Here is an 18,503-nt window from a genome sequence, read left to right as displayed (position 1 = left end):
CAGAGGCTTTTTCCCCAGACCTTTACTTTGTCATGAGTCATGATGTAGCACTTACAGAGAAACAACAAACAGCCCTCACCGCTCATCTGCTGACACTTGAACTGAGCAACTAGGTGCTTTCCTCCCTTCTGCCTGAGCTGTGTAATTATGTCAGTGGTGTGGTTGAGGCCCAGGCTGCTGTGCTCAGTGACCTGTGGGATCCTCCACAGATGGGAAGGAGGATGTTTCACAGCTGGAGCAGGACAGGCTGCTGCTGGGTCATCCACTACTCCTCTTATACTGTGTGCTCCTTTAATCCACTTTTTCACTGTCTCTCTCTGTCCCTCTACCCCCCCCCGCCCCCTCTTCTCTCTGTCACTAATCCACTCTCTTCTGTCTCGACCTCTTTTTCCATTCGCTCCCTTTCGGTCTGCAGTGCTGCCACCTCTCACCTTCAATCTCTCCATCTGACTTTCTCTGTGTCTGTTTTGTTTACAGTCCTGATGAAATATTGAGCAGTGTTCTTTCTCTGTACTCCTTTTTCCATCAGACACTAGATCCTGGAAGCCTGTTGTGCGGTCAGTGGACATAAAAAAGAGACTACAGTTTTCTTTATTTTGGCAGGTAACAGTGCCTAACAGGACCTTTTTTCCAAGCCTTTTTCTACGGGTCTTGTCTGGACTCAAACTGCTTCCTTTGTGGTGATGATGAATGATTTGAATGTTGTTTTCAATCCCTGAGCAGAGCAGAAGGGTACTGTAACGAGTCAGCCGTGTGTTCTGACATCCAAGAACATTTCCATGGCACATCCAAATCCCCTCGGCGAGGGAGGGAGGGATGACTGCTAAAGTCTACGCAACATTAACCTGGACTCTCCCACCACACAGAGTGTGCTTTTTGACACACATACCCACATCCACAAAAACAAACACACACACACAGACTCACACACACACCATCTGCCCCAGGCTCCTTAATCTGCTTATGGGCGAATATCCTGTGGGCCGTCAGTGGGTGAGTGTGTCAGACTGTGACATACATTAGCAGCAGGGTTGCTCTCTGACATCACATTACCCAGCAGCCTCTGCTCTACTTCAATAGATCATTATATGCCTAACTCCTTCTATTGCTGCACGACCCCACTTCATGTATGTGAGTATTTGCTTATATATCTCAGGCAACAAACTGTTAGAAAACCTCACTGCCTTGTCCCTGCAACCTCCTACTAGTCACACATCATTGTTTGATCATCAGTCTTACTGTATCATTCCCCGTGTACAGATCAGCCTCATCGTCTGTATTTGCATTCATCCTTTAAACACTAAGCAATGAGCACTCCACCTCAGAGCACCTCAACAGATATACTGGATATGCAGAAACAATGAAGGAAGCCATGAAAGCTTCGAGAAAAATCCTTTCAAAGGTTTCTCTCAACATGTCACACTCTGCGCAATGTGGGCATACAGAGCTTCAAAGCCTCTTTCCCCTCGTGTTCACGTGGCCGTGTCTGAGCTGCTCTGATGTGCAGATGTGTGTTTGGGTGCTCACACCGCATGTTCCCCTCCCTTCAGGGCGAAGCACCTCCAAATCCACCCAGCTGTGCGTGAAGTAAACAAAGACATATGGCTTACTCTCAGAGTCCTCATTCATGTTGGGAGAAGGGACATCTCTCTCCTCTCCTCTGATCATCTTCATGGGTTTGTTAGAGAAGACAATCAGGCTCAGGGGAAGGGAAAGAGCCCATTGTTCCAAAAATCCCTGTGTCTGCTTTGTTTGGTCAGTTGAATACACCGATAAGACCCCTTATGGTCCCACTGGTGTGAAGTGATCCTCTCTCTCCTCAGTCAACCACATTTGTATGCAGACATGGTGTCACACCTTTCCCTCTTCCTATCTCCCTCTCCAGTGGTTTCAATCATGCCATGTCTTTTTTCCAGGCACTCTGGGTCTCCATCTCCCTCCCTTTTTCCCTATCACTCACTCTTTTTTTTGCCTCCCATGTGTCTGCCCTCCATCTTTTCTTTTGCTCCTCCTCTCTCACTTAATGTGATTCACTCCTTCTCTTCCTCTACATCCCATAATTCTCATCATGTCTGCTCAGGGCTGGACATTAATCACAGGTGACTATGGTGACAGGCTGCTGTCGTCAGAGACAAAGAGGGTGGCCTCACTCCCCCCAGTGAGAATATTTATCTATTAGTACAACAGCTCACGGGTGGCAAAGCCACCACCTGGATCAGAGGACCCATTTGCTCTTCTGGATGTTGTCTATTTGACCTGATGGCTTTTGGAAATAAAATTGAATAAAGGTGTTTAAAAAGAGAGTGTACTATTTATTAGATGTGTGGATGATAACCTGTTGGCATCCATTGCATTGAAAATGGAGCTGAGAGATGGCACATGGACTTGTGCCACCACAGAGTGAGAGAGAGGGAAGGGGGGCAGGGATATGAGGGCACTGCATTCCTTTCTTATTCACTGACCACGCTCTGACGGACACGTTCAGACAAGTGTTTGTGTGCGAATGGGTGAATGTTTGGGACTGTGTGGGTTCCTGTAATTGCACATGCAGGTTGTGGTGTAGATATGCTGGCACTTTCCTGTAGAGAGAGATGAGTTGGGGTTCCTCACTAGTTACATCTTAGAGTCTTTTCCTCAATCAAAGAGTGTTCATGCCTGCGTGTTCAAAAATGCATTTTAGCATTTCACTGGAGCAAAAAGACATACAATTAGGAAAGTGAATCTGAAAAAAAAGAAAAAAAGACGTTGGTATCACTAATTCACACAAAAAGTGAGATCTCAGCAATACCGCTGTTGGCCAACTTGTGGCAAGCACCAAAAAATGGCTGCCCATGGCAAAGTATACATTTTGGCAGACGTTTTGCACCACAAAAGACTTCAAGGGAAAATAAATCCTGTTCCAAATCCAACCAGAGATTTACAGCAGAGCATTATTTCCTTGTTTCCAAAGCGGGTCCCAAAGAATGGAACTGGGCATTCATGATGAGATCATGCCATGGAAAAATAAATACATTCATACTTTCTTTCCTCTCCAGCCAGAACAGAAGGTAACAATCCAGTTTACACTTTCAGACCATGTTATATACTTTACTATTGTTGAGGTACAAAAACAAAGCAAACAAAAGAGCAGAACATGTAGACACTTTTCTCTTTATTGAAACAAGAGTTTGCAGCAGAAAGATTACTCAAATCTCTTTTTTTAAACTGGCCGATGGTCAACCCAACAGCACATCTGAACAGCTTTCACAAACAGTGTTCTCCCACAGGAGACCACCCAGTCATACACTTTTTGTCTTGTCAACACACAACAATGTGTGTGTGTGTGTGTGTTCGTTCATCCCCATGTGCATGTGCATGTGTATTTTATATGTCTGTATAGATACCGTAAACTGCAATCAATGAAAACAAAGTAAGTAAACGTTGAAACACTGAACAATCAACAAGTATTGGAACTTTGGAACTAAATAACATTGCATGTTTTGTAGAGTCTGCTTTCTGTTGCATTTTGTTGTTGTTTGTTTTTGCATCAGCCATCCTCGTTTATATTCTCTTTGCACTAAAATGACCATCCGTTCTCTTTTCATTACTCCTCATTCTTGTTCCAACTCCTCCCTTCCCTCATCCAGTGGTGTTTTCCACAGACCACCACTGAACAGATGGCCAAAGTGACCTTTGAACTCTGACCCCTGCACTCCTCTACCAACATACTTGAACCACTTGTTGACAACATGACAAGACCTTTCCCAAAACTCTTCCTAGACGACAGCAAACGACAAACATAAAAAACAGCTTATTCTGAGCGCTTTGCTGAAATGACAACCTGACCCTGCCAGCATGGAACCCATCTGTGCTATGTATGTGCTGCCATGTGTTTGATGAGGGAGGAAAGTGTGCTTAGTTGAAATGGCATACATGAGAAATATATACTCATATGTTACACACACACACACACACACACACAGACACACACACACACACACACACACACACACACATGCTAAAAGGGTTCCTCCTCTTCATGCATTGCAAAACATGAACAGCATTAACAGTCTAACAGCCATGGTAACTTAAAAAACTTTTCTTTTTTTCAATGGAAGATATCTTTTTTTTCACAGTATTTATTAAGGTCTTCTTTGCTATCATATCTGTACAAGCTCTCTGAGTCACACACTCACATACACACTGTTCCATTGTACAGATACCAGTTAACCGCATTTAGTGTCTGAGTGTAAGTGTGCAGTTGTGTTGTGTTCAACTACATGTGTGCAGTACTACGTGCATGTGTGTGTGTGTGTGTGTCTGTGTCTGTGAGAGAGTTGTGTCTGTGTGTTGGTTTAACATCCCCTGCCATGCTGTGCATATCTTGGATTCTTCACCCAGAGTGTATGTGACAACCATACTGAGGCTTTCTGAACTCTCCACAGCCATGGGAGGCTATGACCTGATGAACCCCATAAGGACAGCTGTCAATCAATCAATTCATCAGTTAGTCATCATAACTGTGTCCTCAACTGGCCAAGGGTCTTAACGCTCAAAGAGATCAAAGTAGCACCAGATATCTGACAGCAACACCTGGAGTTCAAAGGTCACAGCCACACCACTGCTGTGGTTTAATACAGACTAAAGTACCTGAACATTAGCAAGATCACAGCAGGTCTACTGCTGCCTCCATCCTCCTCCTCTTCTCACTCACTCACTCAAAAGCTTTTCATCATCATTGCGATTATTATTGCTTTAGTAACGCTCCCCCCCATCATTCACTAGTCCATACGCAGAGTGTGCTAGCCTTCCGCCTCTGAGGTAATGATGGTGACATCCCGTTTTCAGGAGAGCGAACAGTCCCATGTCTGAAGGTTAATGCACCCAATGTACAGGAGTCCCCCAACAACATCAAAAATATATCCTTTAACTTACTGTAAGGCAAAAGAAAAGAAAAATCTCTCTGTGTCACACAAATATACAAAGAAAAATGGACACAAAGGGGGCTCTAAATGTTCTCAGGGAAATAATAAATAAGCTATATACCATATAAAAAAAACAAACCAACAAAACAAAAACAAGGGGGCTATACAAGTCAGTCTTTTTCCCCAATGCATATTCCTGTCCGTCCTGAAGTCCAGCCTCCTGTGTTGACAAACATGACTGTGTGAACATCTAGACGTTAGAAACGTTCTGCGTGATGTCTCGCGCCTGGCGGATGCCGTAAAGCCACTTGATGACGCGGGCGTTCCTCTCGATGACCGAGATGCTGTAGGGCACGCGCTCATTGGGCCTCGGCGGCCCTTCCTCATCATCGTCATCATAATTGTCCTCACATCCACCTACTCTTCCCCGGCCGCCGTAGCCGCCGTCGCCACACTCGGAGCTGGGCGTGCTGACGCTGTGCAGCTTGGAGAGGGAGACGATGTCAGAGCTGGCACGGGCGAAGCACTCCACGCCACCCATGCCCTCCACCTCCTCGGGGTCCAGGCCGCAGTAGTTGAAGAAACGCTCCAGGTCGGCGGTGGCACGTGAGTAGCGGTCACTCAGGTCTGACTTGGAGCGGTGTAGCGAGGGGTGCTTGCGGGCAGAGCCGCGGGAGCTGGCCGAGGAGATGCGCGTGAAGGCCGGGGACGAAGGGGGGAGAACGCCCGCTGCACGGAGCAACAGGGGGCTGGAGGGCACGCAGGAGGGAGGCGCAGCAGGAAGAGGAGGCTGGGGGCTGAGGAAAGATGAGGGCAGGGATGCAGGGGAAGGGGAGGAGGAGGAGTTGGTAGTGGTGGGAGGAGGGGGAGGAGGAGGAAGTGACGGTGGGGCCTGTGGTTGGGCTACCTGAGGCTGGGCAATCTGCCGGGGCTTGTGAAGGAACATCCTGGGGGGCTTGCGCACCTCGGCCTGGGGCCGCACGTCCACCCGGCGCACAGTCACAGAGTTCGGGGAGCTGTAAGCGCCCATTCTGGGGGCCCGGGCTGGGATGGGGGGCGGTCGGCGGTCCACGTGGCCATTGAGGGGAGACGAGGTGCAGGAGGACACCGGGGTGGCGCCTGTGGGGTGCTGAGGCTCCAGACAGGGGGCACCTCCGGGCCGCTTGCACCCAGAAGAGGGTGAGGAGGCAGAGGGCGAGGGCGATGAAGGGATGGGTGAAGGCGAGGATGACGGGGAGGGCAGCGGGCCGTCACACACGTTGATGAGGTTGTTGAGGATCTCCAGGTTAAGGTGAGGCCCCCTGCGGGTCCCAAGGCCCCCCTCGCCTCCGTTCTCAGCGTCAAGGTGCATGAGGGGCCGGCGGGGGACTTTTCGGGCCGGCGGTGTACTGATACGGCACTGCAGCATCATGCCTGGCGACATGAGCGGCTTGCGGATGATGGGCGGCTTGACGGGCTCCTGCCGCGTGAGTGCCACCTGCTGACTCTTCACATACTTTGCCTTGTCGGCCTCCAGGCGCTCCACGGCGCTCAGCTTGCGTGTGCCTGGCTCTGCCGGCCGCCGGAAGTAGTTGGGGCCCCTGTTGAGGATGCGGAAGGGCATGGCCGAGGTGAAAGGGCCCCCGGTGCCCAGGCGCCCATCACACGGCCGCAGCGTCTCCACGGGCATGATGGGATGGGCAGCCGCAGTGGCAGCGGAGGCTGCTGGAGGTGAACAGACAGACAGACAGACAGGAAACACAGGGTGAAGCAGAGGCTAATGACCACAGCCTCCTCTACGCTCACAAATGTCACAAACACCAAAAGAGCTCTTTTGTAAGTTACTCCTCTTGTCTTTGCCCCCTGCTCCTATCTTTTTCTCTACATCCTCCTCCCCCCCCCCCTCCCCTTTTAACTTGCTTACCAGTCTGAAAGGCTCCTCCTGCTGCTGCTGTTACTTCTCTTCTTCCGTCTCTTCTCTCTGGCCAGGCTCTTTTATGCACCCTCTTGCCGCTGCAGCTCAGTGAATGGGGGCTTGTGGACTGGGGTCAGGAGGGGTCGCATTCCACATCAGTCCGGCTGACTGACCCACAGGGAGACCACGGCAGGTTCAGGAGCGTGTGTGTGTGTGTATGGGGGGGGGGGGGGGGGGGGGGTAGATGAATTGAGGGGTGAGAGGTCCAAAGGCGTAGTTCTGATACAGCCCCTCGTCCAACGGCAGGGCAGGAAAAAGGTGAGTGGGGGAAAAAAGGAAAACCACGGCAACTCCACACAGGCTGTCCTCCTCTTTGCTTCTTGCCGGCTTCTAGTGGAGTCCCTGGCTGTTAATCCTGCTTCGGTGCGCTCACACACTGGAGTTCCTGTTTTACAGAAAGACAGAGAGAGAGGGAGTGATCACTGACAGCCCAGTGGAGAGAAACCCAGTCAACCGCCTCTTCTTTTCCTCTCTCTATCCCTCTCTCCTCTCCCTCTATCTCTCTATCTGCTGCTCTCCTCCCTGACTCGACAGCTCAGCGGCACTCTAGATGAAATGGGAGCAGACGTGTGGTTTAATACGCCGTCTGACTCCTCCCCTACACACTCCACCACAGCAGCCAATCAGGGGCCTAGCAGAGCTTCTCCTCAGACAGGGGGGGGGGCGGGGCCGACGGGGCTGGGAGCTGCCCCCTGATTGGCCCAGCCCCAAGGATCTCCTGTCGAACAGGGCCCCTCCCCCCACTCACAAACAAACACTCCTACTGAATTTTCATTCAAATGAAGTTCTTTGAAAGGCGTGGAGAAACAGACACAGAGAGAGACAGAGAGAGAGAGAAAGAGACGAAGAGAAAAGGAGGAGCAAACAAAAAGAAAAGGCCCCAGCGGGTGGAACAGCTGCAATCTTTACATTCAGTTGCATCAAACACAGCAGGCCTTTGTGGCGGATCAAAATAAATAAATAAATAAATGCATATTGAAATATCTCCTGCACTGTTCCACTTGTGGTGCTGTTCTGCTGCACAATAGCACGGCAGCGTGGGGTATTGTCCTCATCTCTGAGCTGGAGACATTATAGGCAGATTAACATGTAACATTATAGGCAGAGGGCTGGGCTGGGCTGGTTCTCTGTCTGCTTTTGCAATCCAGTTGGAACAGTGGGGAGCATCACCTCGGCCTGCCACAGACGAGCATCGTTTTTAACATAAAGCCCTAAAACCCTCTTAAGATGTCTGCACACTGTAAACAAAGCAGAGCTGCTCCAACGTCGCATCCACTCAACTCCACTGAGGCTCAAGATTAACGCTCTCTCTCCCTCTCTCTATCTCTCCCTCTCTATTTGTGTCTGTTTCTGTCTCTCTCTCAGTTTCTCCCCCTCTCTTTCCCCAAGATGACTTTCTGGTCTTCTCATGTCGGCTTGATCCTGTGTTCCAAAAGGAATTGCAGTTGTGATCAGTGGCTTTTCTCTCTCTCTCTCTCTCTTTCTTTTGTCTGTCTTCTCTCACTCCTGTCCTCCCCTTCTTATTTTAGTTACACCATTAGCGCGTCAGATTACATCACACGAAGCCCTGCATCCTCGCCTCCTTCCCCTTCATCGCTCCCCCTCTGCCTCCTCTACATCCGCTACACTTTTAATTAATCTTTTTATAGCCTTCTTTTCTCCCTGAGCCTGTCCCCATTCCTCCCCCCATCTCAACCCTCATCTCCCTACCATGCCCCCCCCCCAACCCTTCACTTCGCCTCCCTACCCTGCCACCCCCCATGAAAAAACAGGCCCCACGGCACACACTGAGCAATCCGATTTCATAAGACTCAGCTTTTGAAATGAATAGACTCTAAAATTAGTCTGAAAGATCTCCATTTCTGCACCAAATCCCTGCTAACACTGCAGTGAATATATAGCATGCTGTCTGTGCCCACATATTAGCCTAGAAACCACAAGGCACACAGACAAAGACACACACACCACAACTGGGGTAGAACTGGGTAAAATAAAACATACCCAAAATGCCATGTTATCTATAACATTAAACTCTTGGAAGTTGAATATTATCCATCCATTAGCTTGAGAGCGAGAGAGAGACACAAGCACACAAACCAAAACTGGAGAAGATCTGGGTAAAAGAAAACATACCCAAAATGACATGTTTGAGAGAGAGAGAGAGAGAGAGCGAGGGAGACAGAAAGAGCGAGAAAGAGCGAGAGCGAGAGCTGGAGTGCTTTAAGTGGTCAGTGGGTTATGACCGGAGACATGCGCACCCTGCTTCCTGATAGATTAGCACTATTGTCACATTGGGAGCACATGGATGTATTTAACACGTATGACATGTCTGTCAGCAGTAATGTCTCACAGCAGGCCTCGACATGAAGAGCTGGGCATATCCAGGTCACAAGCAGTGCAGTGCAGTGCAGGGCCTCTTCAAAGACATATATACAATCTGTAACCTTGTAAGAGACATTTCTCCACGTCTACACACACACACACACACACACACGGATGCAGAGTTAGACCCTCTCAGCTGTCTCGAAGTGGCGGAGCTTTTAATAGACTCAGCACAGTTGCTCAGGATCCAACCAAGCTGGCTCAGTCCAATCAATGGCGTGAGTGTGGAAGTGTGTCTGTCTGTGCGTACACCCCTGTGTGTGTGTGTGTGTGTGTGTGTGTGTGTGTGTGTGTGTGTGTGTGTGTGTGTGTGTGTGTGTGTGTGTGTGTGTGTGTGTGTGTGTGTGTGTGTGTGTGTGTGTGTGTGTGTGTGTGTGTGTGTGTGTGTGTGGGGACTCTCCAGGCTCCTCTTCTAAATACTCACACGGTCAATGGCAACTGATTGCTCACGTCCGCAGTTTCCTGGTGTCCCAGTACTCTCTCAGCACAGCACACAGCTGCCCAAAGGGGGGGTGGGGGGGGGGTTGTCAGTGGTGTCACCCAGGTTGATAAAGAGGACTGTGGGCCACTGTGCCCCGAGGAGCGAGAGAGAAAGAGATGGACTATGACCCACCAGTTAGGAACAGCAAAGGAGGACCACAAGGCAGGCAGGCAGGCAGGCAGGCAGGCAGGCAGGCAGTCACCAACCCTCGGCTGGTGAGCAGCAGGTTAACACTGCAGCCCTTGGTCCCCAAGTTTACCAGTCACACTAAAGCCACTATATGGTAAACACACACAGTAGACAAACACAAACACACACACACACACACACACAGCAGACCCAAACACAAACACACACACAAACAGACACAGCAACCACAGCCTGTAATCATGCTGACAGGAGAAGTGCCATTGTTCTGCTAATCAGGATCAAGCTCCTGAGTTCTGTGGGAGAGAAAAGAGAAGGGGGAAGAGAAAGTTCTCTACAGCACAACAAACTGCTCCAATCAGGAGGGTTCAAGGCATAAGCTCTCCATCAGACATGACCTGATGAACATGAGCTCAAAATGATGAATCTTTCTAATGTAGTGTAGTGTGCATACATGGAGACGGTGTATGGAGCAGCGTGCAGTGCTGTCTATGTTGTCTACTTTGCCTGCTAGCCAACAGGAGTTGTGTTTTTTGCCCTCTTAGAGAAGTACAGCTCCCGTTGCTGCTACCACTGCTTCATGCAATGATTGTAAAGTAGAAAAACCTCACCCAGAACTCTGAACAGCACACTCACACACACACACACACAGGAATGCACCCTGAAAAACAGAGGCTGCTTGGCCTGTGTGGTTGTGGGGCACGGTGAGGTTGGCGGTGGCGAGGGCGGCGAGGTGTGAACTGCACTAGATAACAGCAGGGTGCCCAGAGCGTGCCAACGGGGATCAGGGCATGTGGGCAGGCAGGACGAGGACGAGGGGTAGGGGAGGACAGTGACAGGAATAACTAACCAATAAAGAGACGACGGTGATAACGCCACCACAAGGCCCCACACGCCACACCACACCCATGTTCAAAGGCTCAGAGGGTCTGCCCAGGCCGTGCACCGTTACCCGCCTACGGCATCAATGTACACCCCAAGTGTGAAAAGGAGAAAGAGGGAGCGTGATGTGAATGTTTGTAAACTGACGTAACGCATGGGTAACGGACAGACTGTGGTCTGGCCACGGAGACGGAGTGTGGAAAAAGAAAAAAAAGATTTCCCAACCACTTGGCCCGAGCTCGGTCCAGAAATCAAACAGGGCCCTGATTGTGTCTGTTTTCTGCATCGCGTGTCTTTTCGTACGTTTCTTTTCTCTTTTTTCCCCCATGTGAAGAACTGGGCTAAGTTTATTAGGATTTAATGATATGCTATTACGAGCCGTGCCCAACGGGGGGGAAAAAGTGACGCCACATGTGCAATTCCTCCAGCCGCATAGCACCCTGGGATGGCAGAGGTCACTTCCAAAAGTCTCCAGCTGAAGGAAGAAAAAACAACATCACCACAACACGTTTCTTTGCAGCGAGAGAGAGAGAGAGAGAGAGAGAGAGAGAGAGATCTCCACGGAGCCACGAGATGTAATTATAGGGGAATCCAGCGACTGGAAGCAATTTGCTGCTCCTTTAATATCTATCAATTACTGGACGCCACGCACAACAACACAGAAACACGTGATGGATGGACAGAGAGAAACTGGAAGCAAGGAAGAGAGAGCAAAGAAAGCAATCAAGAGGTATTAAAAAGTACACTGCAGGTAGATGTGGAGAGAGAGGGACAGAGACAGACAGGAGGAGAGAATGAGAGAGGGACAGAGAGAGACAGGAGGAGAGAATGAGAGAGGGACAGAGAGAGACAGGAGGAGAGAATGAGAGAGGGACAGAGAGAGACAGAAGGAGAGAATGAGAGAGGGACAGAAGGATAAGGGGCTGGTTACCAGTCTGGTTACCACCTGTTGCTCAAACTCACATAGGAGTTCCTGTCGATAAAATAAATGGCAGTGTGTAAAAATAAATAAGCCCTGTGGTGGACAGCAATAGGCCCAAGTCCCTAGAGCTCTGCCCAGCCTCCTCTCCTGCCACCGGTCACCTCTCAGCTCAGCACTGCACTGCAGACACACAGAAGGTGAGAGTGAGAGAGAGAGGGGCGGGGAGAGGGGTTCTTTTTAAGGGCAGGAGTCAGCTCACTCCATTTTAGCCCACCATCATCATAACCAACCTCAACTGCTTCTGGAAGGTTCCTGTTTGTGACTCAACCTGGTAAAGGTGAGAGCTGAGGGTGTGATGGACACCGATGGAGCCACCATGACTCATGTGCTGAGGAACAAGAACACCGGCCACAAAAACTGAAAAAGCAGGGGAAGCTTCCTCTAGGGAAGAAATTACAAAGCTATATATAAAAGTGTTAATTAAAAATCAGATGGTGCTGGTGGCGGCTCTGTTGGACACTGGACTCATTCTGTTCGACTTAGAGCCTGCTGTTGCTTGCCTGAAAGACTGTTGGTCTGGCGGACTGAAAGGTTATTGTACCGACTGCACTGCTCATTTATTTATGGTTCCCCCAGGTCACTTTTCCCCCGCTCTCCCGGCCGCTGCCAGCTTCTGACAAAAGAGACGTACTGCCCTTCCAGGGTTGGCATTCCAGCAGCACACCAATGCAATGGAAAAAAAAAAGATCCTTTTCCAAAGGTTCACCTTTCCGCTAATACAAGACAGGTCAGGCTCTGTGTGTCTGTCTGTCACAGACCAGCAGACTGGCCTCTCTGCTCTCAAGCCATAAAGCCCAGCCCAGAGGAGTGCTGCTCGATAAGGGCTGTCAAGAGTCGGAATCCCCTGGGAAGAGTTAAGGGCTTTTACAGGCGTAATAGACAGAGAGAGAACTCTTGGCCTCGAGGGTACTGACACCAGAGTGCCAAACCACTGAACACAGAGAGCTACCTTCAGTCCCTGGAGCTCCAACCTTTTCACCTGATAACCATTCAAACAGGAGGTCAGTGTGTATCGATGGTCTATCTTTACTAATGAAGAAGCAAGCTCTTAATGGCCAGGAGAGAATAACACACACACACACACACACACACACACACACACACAATTGGGATAATAGTCAAAGTACACAACATATGACATACAGGCACAAAGAAATGTACACACACAGACAGACACAAACATGCACAAACGATGCCAACAGTCAAGGTTTGCACACACAATTATACACACACAATTATAACCAAAAGTGAAGTTATGGCATACCCCCCCCCCCCCCCCCCCCACAGGCACACACACACACACACACACACAGAGCCCTTTAACTCCACATCAACACACAACAGGCCAAAGTCAACTCTGGAACACAACCAATGGAGCATGAAAGAGTTGTTACAGCATTGGCCTGCACGCAAACACACACACACACACACACACACACACACACCCTCCCTCCCCATCTCCCGGATCCAACCCAGTCAAACCCCCACCCCAATCATCCCCACTAACCCTCCCCCCTTGTTTTTACCCATCTCCCCCCACTCTCACCCATGCCTGACTGTCTGCTTTTGCACCCTCAGGACAACTTCAATATTCAGCCCCCCACTCACTATTACACACACACACCCTGTGGAGCCACCCCACACACACTATTCCATACATTTCCTTAAATCCCACACACAATCATAAAACACAGCACAAAGACTCAATCTGCATACATGGTCGCTCACGCTCATCACTCAATTCCCAAAAACATAATACCCACAAATACGCTCTGACCTCACCCTTGGTAAGTTTAATTGAGCATTACATGGAGCGAGTGACTGATGGACTGACTCCGTGTGTGTGTGTGTAGGCCGTCTCTACCTCCCCAATCTGGCCATAACAAGATAATCAGATGAGTGCAGGCGGTCCAGCTGCCCCCCTCTGAGGTGAAGTTGCACCCCCTGTGGCAGACATACGGACGCTGACATCTGTAATTTGTCCTCATTAGACAAGGCGGAAAGCAGGGAGCAGCAGGAGGAACCAAAGGATCGACAGCAGAGAGAGACAAACTCCCAAAGGGGCGCGTACTCGGGCTGATCTGACTGCTGGGAGCTTCAGTGCCTACCTGGCCTCCTCTCAAGCCCTCACACGAACTCCCCCATCCCCACGCCCTAGCATCCCAAACTTGACACGACAGGAAATGATCAGTCACCTTCCCATGACTCCTCACTGCATCACAGAGCGGCCCTTTCACCATCTCCACGGTAACTCCCCCACTCTTCCTCACCACTGCTCAGCCCAGCGGTGTAGGAGGCAAACAGTCTAGTCCAGGCCTGCTTAATGACGCATCAGCACGCTCCTCCTCCTCCTCCTCTCCAGCTCCCTGTCCGCTCTCTGGCCCAGCCCTACAGAAACACGCTGTAGCTTCCCCCAATACGCCACGCACACACGTCAAACAAAAACCCCCCACAGCATTAACTGCGAAGCTTCCGCAGCGCAGACCGGCGGCTCACTGCTGCTGCGGGGGTCACTGGGCCTCCAGAGGGCTGTGTCTGTGGGCTGATGATTGACAAGACGCAGGCTGTGCTCTGTAGGCAGTGATGGAACAGCCGCTCTATGTCCCCCTGCAGTCTGGCCCTGACCTGGAGTTGACCCTGTGGTCAGTTGTTCATTTTAGCTGTATCTATTCCCTCCAGGGTGGCCTTCCATGCCTGACACCTCTGTGGTTTGCTTAAGACAAAAGAGCAAATCAGATAGACCTATTGATCATGCATAAAACCTGCTTACAAACAACAACAACAACAACTAATATGTCAGTATGGTCATCATGTCTGTGGAGACCTTGTCATTCTTGTCCACAGAGCACAGGCTACCGGTCTGCTCCGGCACCAGCCCTGTGGGCAGAGAGTGGGGGAGAGGAGCACCAGCCCTGAGGGTAGAGCACGGGGGAGAGGAGCACCAGCCCTGAGGGTAGAGCACGGGGGAGAGGAGCACCAGCCCTGAGGGTAGAGCACGGGGGAGAGGAGCCCCAGCCCTGAGGGTAGAGCACGGGGGAGAGGAGATGAATGCTGTGGGAGTGGAACCAAGGGTAAAGGCAGGAACAGACTAAACACAAACTGTTATCAAAAAGTGCTACGTCAGCACACACACAAACAACACTGCACACAATGACATTTACAATGCATTTAAACACCCCCGTCTAACTGATCAAGCGTGCACACACACACACACACACACACACACACACACAGACTCTACACAGAGCACACACACTTACAACATAATCTCTCTTCCCAACACACACACACACACACACACACACACACACACACACACACACACACCGAGTGTAATCACAGAGGCATGGTGGTGCACTCAGCGACCGAGCGGCGTCACAGCAGTCTGCACTGGCCTGTCGTGTTTTCTTTACCCATTTCCACTCCAATCATGAGCCTCTCGCTTTCCCACAGGGCTTCATGCACTATGTGCGCACACACACTCTCACACACACACACACACACACACACACACACACACACACACACACACACAAAAACACACACAAAAACCTCAACTTCTCCACACACACACAGCCATTTATCATACCCGGGAGCCCCTGGTTGTGCGGTGACAGGCAGAAACACTCTCAGAGCCGAAAGGACAGAGAGAGACAGAGGATTTTCATTTGTTTTCTCCTGCTGGCATACTGAGAGCACACGTTTACACACACACACACACACACACAAACACACACACGGCATGGAAGTCATACCCCGTCATTCACACACACTAACAAGGACTTGTGCTGCCAAACACTTGCATACACACAAACAGATGAGTGACTAGAGAACAACACTCTGAAGAAGTGTGTGAATATAATTGCAGTCTTGAACAGTCATTGTCAAACCACTCAAAAGCCTCTTTGTTCCAACACCTCTGAACACAACTGAAGTTTGAGTAGAACCTAATGACACATCCCTTGATGCATGTTTAACATAAAGACAAAGTTTGAAGTCTTTATGAAAGCAACACAAGACTCAAACAGGCTTATTAGTGATGGGAAAATTCCACCAGACAAAAGTGTTCCACTGAGTCTGAGAGGGTCACCAAGGACGCAGGGCTTTTGTCAGTCTTTTTATCTCACCCTTTTTCTACCCCTCTCTCTCCCCCTCACTCTTACTCTCTCACTCTCTCTCTCTTTCTCTCACTCAAAAGCAGTCTTCTGTGTTCAGTGAACTAGCCCCATGTTCAGTTGGCTCATTAACATTCTAAGAGAACAGGACCATCTCATTCCCCAACACGTGTTCTGCTAAAATTCCTCACATTAAATTATTAAATGAGAAAGAATAACAGAGAGAAGGACTCAATAACGTGAGAGCCGGCTCTGCCAAACAGTAGACAATTTGGATCCTGCGGTAAATGTCCAGAAGATGTCTGTGACAAGCACCTTGAAGGTTTAACAACTTTGCAGAATTATTACCTTTATTGCATACAAAAAAAAACTCACTTAATTCTAAATGTCTCTCCTCCTAACTTGCCGATTCACTCTCTCTTTAACACCCTCAAAACCACAAAAACAAGACATGTCATGAGCTCTGGGATTGCTTACTTACAGCTGCGTACATGCGTGAAAACTCCCGTAGAGTCGTCGAGTCTTAACTGTGGAGTTCAGCAGCGAAACAAACTCAAGTCCTGGTGGAAGAGAAGTCACTCCGTGCCAAAGCCACAGCGTGCGTCTGTATCAACAGTGTGTAAGTGTGTGTGAGTGTGTGTGTATGAAGTCCTGCTGAAAGAGAGGGACGGCCTACCAGAGCGTTCAACCAACAGGAATACCTCTCTGGGCTTGTATACTCCTACTCTCCCTCCCCCTCCCTCGGTCTCTCTCTCTCTTCTGCTCTCCGTCCCTCTCTCTCCTCTCCTCCCCCTCTCACTTCCTACTTCCTTCTTTCACTCCACCCTTGCCTGGCAAAGCAGGAAGCAGAGCCAATGCTCCACAGGCAGGAAGAAGGGTACTTCCTCCTAGGGACATGGGCCAGAACAAGCCCTTTAATTATTAACCCGTTATTCACACACACACACACACACACACACACACACACACACACACACACAAACACACACAAACACAAACACACAAATCCCAGCAGTCCCTGTCTTGGTCCAGGCACTCTTCAGTCTTGGCACGACATAGCCATCATTTCCCCGTAGCACTTCATTCACACACCTCCCCAGGAAGTGATATAACAGTGCTGGCTGAGCCCATCAAAGAGGAGGGTGTGAGTTTCCCCAAACAGTGGAGGAGCGAGGAGCAGAGGATATCCCCCCGCCCGCCAGCCCCCCCATAGCGCATCACGGAGGTCCCACCAGACGAGGATAACCTGTGGCAGACCACCCATCTCAAGTATGTGTGTGTGTATGTCAGTGTATGTAGCCTAACTTGACATTTTGCCTAATTGTGTGCGTGTGTGTGTATGTATGAGTGTGTGAGTGTGTACTGTATGTATGTGTGTTACAGTACATGCTTGCCTAATTACGGAACTCCAGGTTTCCTGTAGCCATATAGAGACGCAGGTGTTCTGTACGCCTCATTATCAACTAATGGAGCTGTATTTATTTGTGTAACATACTAGATGGGAAGAGTGCACTCTATACTTGGCTGGGAGGGAAGGAGCAGAACTATAGAGTTATAAAACTGGCTTTAGCCTGTGTGTGTGTGTGTGTGTGTGTGTAGGAGTGTGTGTGTGTGTGTGGGAGTGAGAGAGATTTTAACTTCACGCCACTTCACTGGCCACATCAGACTCTTGGGTAGACTTCACTTTGCTGTGCAAGGGGAACCTATGGCGTGCAGACAGACTGGGGTGAGTAAGAACAGCAGAGAGAGATGGGAAGAAAAAAAAAAGTCTCGCCCGAAGCTCTCTGATTTTATGACTCGCTGAATGTCATAATTGCATAACTATAATCTCAGTTATAACCACAGTAATATCTTCCACTAAACAAAGTCAGACTTCACACCCCATCTCTACAGGAAGATTACGAAGTCATCAGGGACGAGAAGGTGAGCATACAACAGGGCAAGCACACACACACACACACACACACACACACACACACACACACACACAAACACACACCAAACAGATGTAGCCTGTCTGTGAAACAGCAAACACAAAAACACAGCAACCCCCCCATCCTCCTGCACCACCAAGTACTCTACAGCTGCCTCACCCTGCTGCCCAAAAAAAGACCCTACAGCAGCAATCAAAATCTCATGCAGGTACAGACTATCCTCTCACCACCACCACCACCCCCCTATGTCCTCCACTCTTCTCAGTCTTGGGAAACAGATCCCACAGCTGCCAGGGGGGCATACCTGACTGGCTCTTTCATAACAAATCCTCCTCACAAAGAGGAGTGCTGGCCGGTGGCTATGGTAACAGAGCTCCATGCGAACGGGGTGTAATTCTGCACTTGTGGTGTAGGGGCAGGGGAGAAGGGCTGTCTCAGCTCCACCTGCTCGGCTGGGGCAGAAGGGTAAAAATGTTTTGCCCCGAGTGCAGTAATTCAGCGGTAACTGACGCTGGCACTGGATCAGATTCATACACGCACAGACGAGTTGAAGGATTTGTGGGTTTTTGGTTCGAGGGCAGGGGAGTTCAAAAACACTCCTAGAAACACATGACCGTCAGCCAGATGATCCGCTTCCCCCTCCGCCTCAGATTGTGACAGGCCAGCGCTCTGGACGGCTCATCTGCTGCTGGGCCAGGCCGCAGGGTTAAGCTTCTCGCTGC

At 49.9% G+C, this 18,503-nt stretch overlaps 1 protein-coding gene across 3 annotated transcripts; it reads right to left on the bottom strand.

Moving 5' to 3' along the window:
* Positions 1 to 3,175: 3,175 nt before the first annotated feature.
* Positions 3,176 to 16,461, bottom strand: LOC308377877 (protein FAM110A). Of its 3 annotated transcripts, XM_080854641.1 has the most exons (4): positions 16,329 to 16,461; positions 9,665 to 9,737; positions 6,808 to 7,243; positions 3,176 to 6,608 (listed from the first exon to the last, which is right to left on the bottom strand). In XM_080854641.1, the coding sequence occupies exon 4, from the start codon at positions 6,571 to 6,573 to the stop codon at positions 5,155 to 5,157; it is 1,419 nt and encodes a 472-aa protein (XP_080710767.1). In that variant the 5' UTR covers positions 6,574 to 6,608; positions 6,808 to 7,243; positions 9,665 to 9,737; positions 16,329 to 16,461; the 3' UTR covers positions 3,176 to 5,154. The 3 variants fall into 3 exon arrangements, with proteins under 3 accessions (XP_080710767.1, XP_080710766.1, XP_080710768.1); XM_080854640.1 differs by lacking the exon at positions 9,665 to 9,737 and having other exon boundaries at positions 16,329 to 16,459; XM_080854642.1 differs by lacking the exon at positions 9,665 to 9,737 and having other exon boundaries at positions 3,176 to 6,605; positions 16,329 to 16,459.
* Positions 16,462 to 18,503: the final 2,042 nt, after the last annotated feature.

This window comes from Sprattus sprattus (genome assembly GCF_963457725.1).
Source record: "Sprattus sprattus genome assembly, chromosome: 16".
NCBI classification, from domain to species: Eukaryota; Metazoa; Chordata; class Actinopteri; order Clupeiformes; family Clupeidae; genus Sprattus; species Sprattus sprattus.
This window is presented reverse-complemented; position numbering and strand designations above follow the sequence as displayed.

Bases quoted from the DNA above. Each gene is read 5' to 3' on its own strand.
- LOC308377877 (XM_080854641.1), bottom strand. From the start codon at position 6,573: ATGCCCGTGGAGACGCTGCGGCCGTGTGATGGGCGCCTGGGCACCGGG.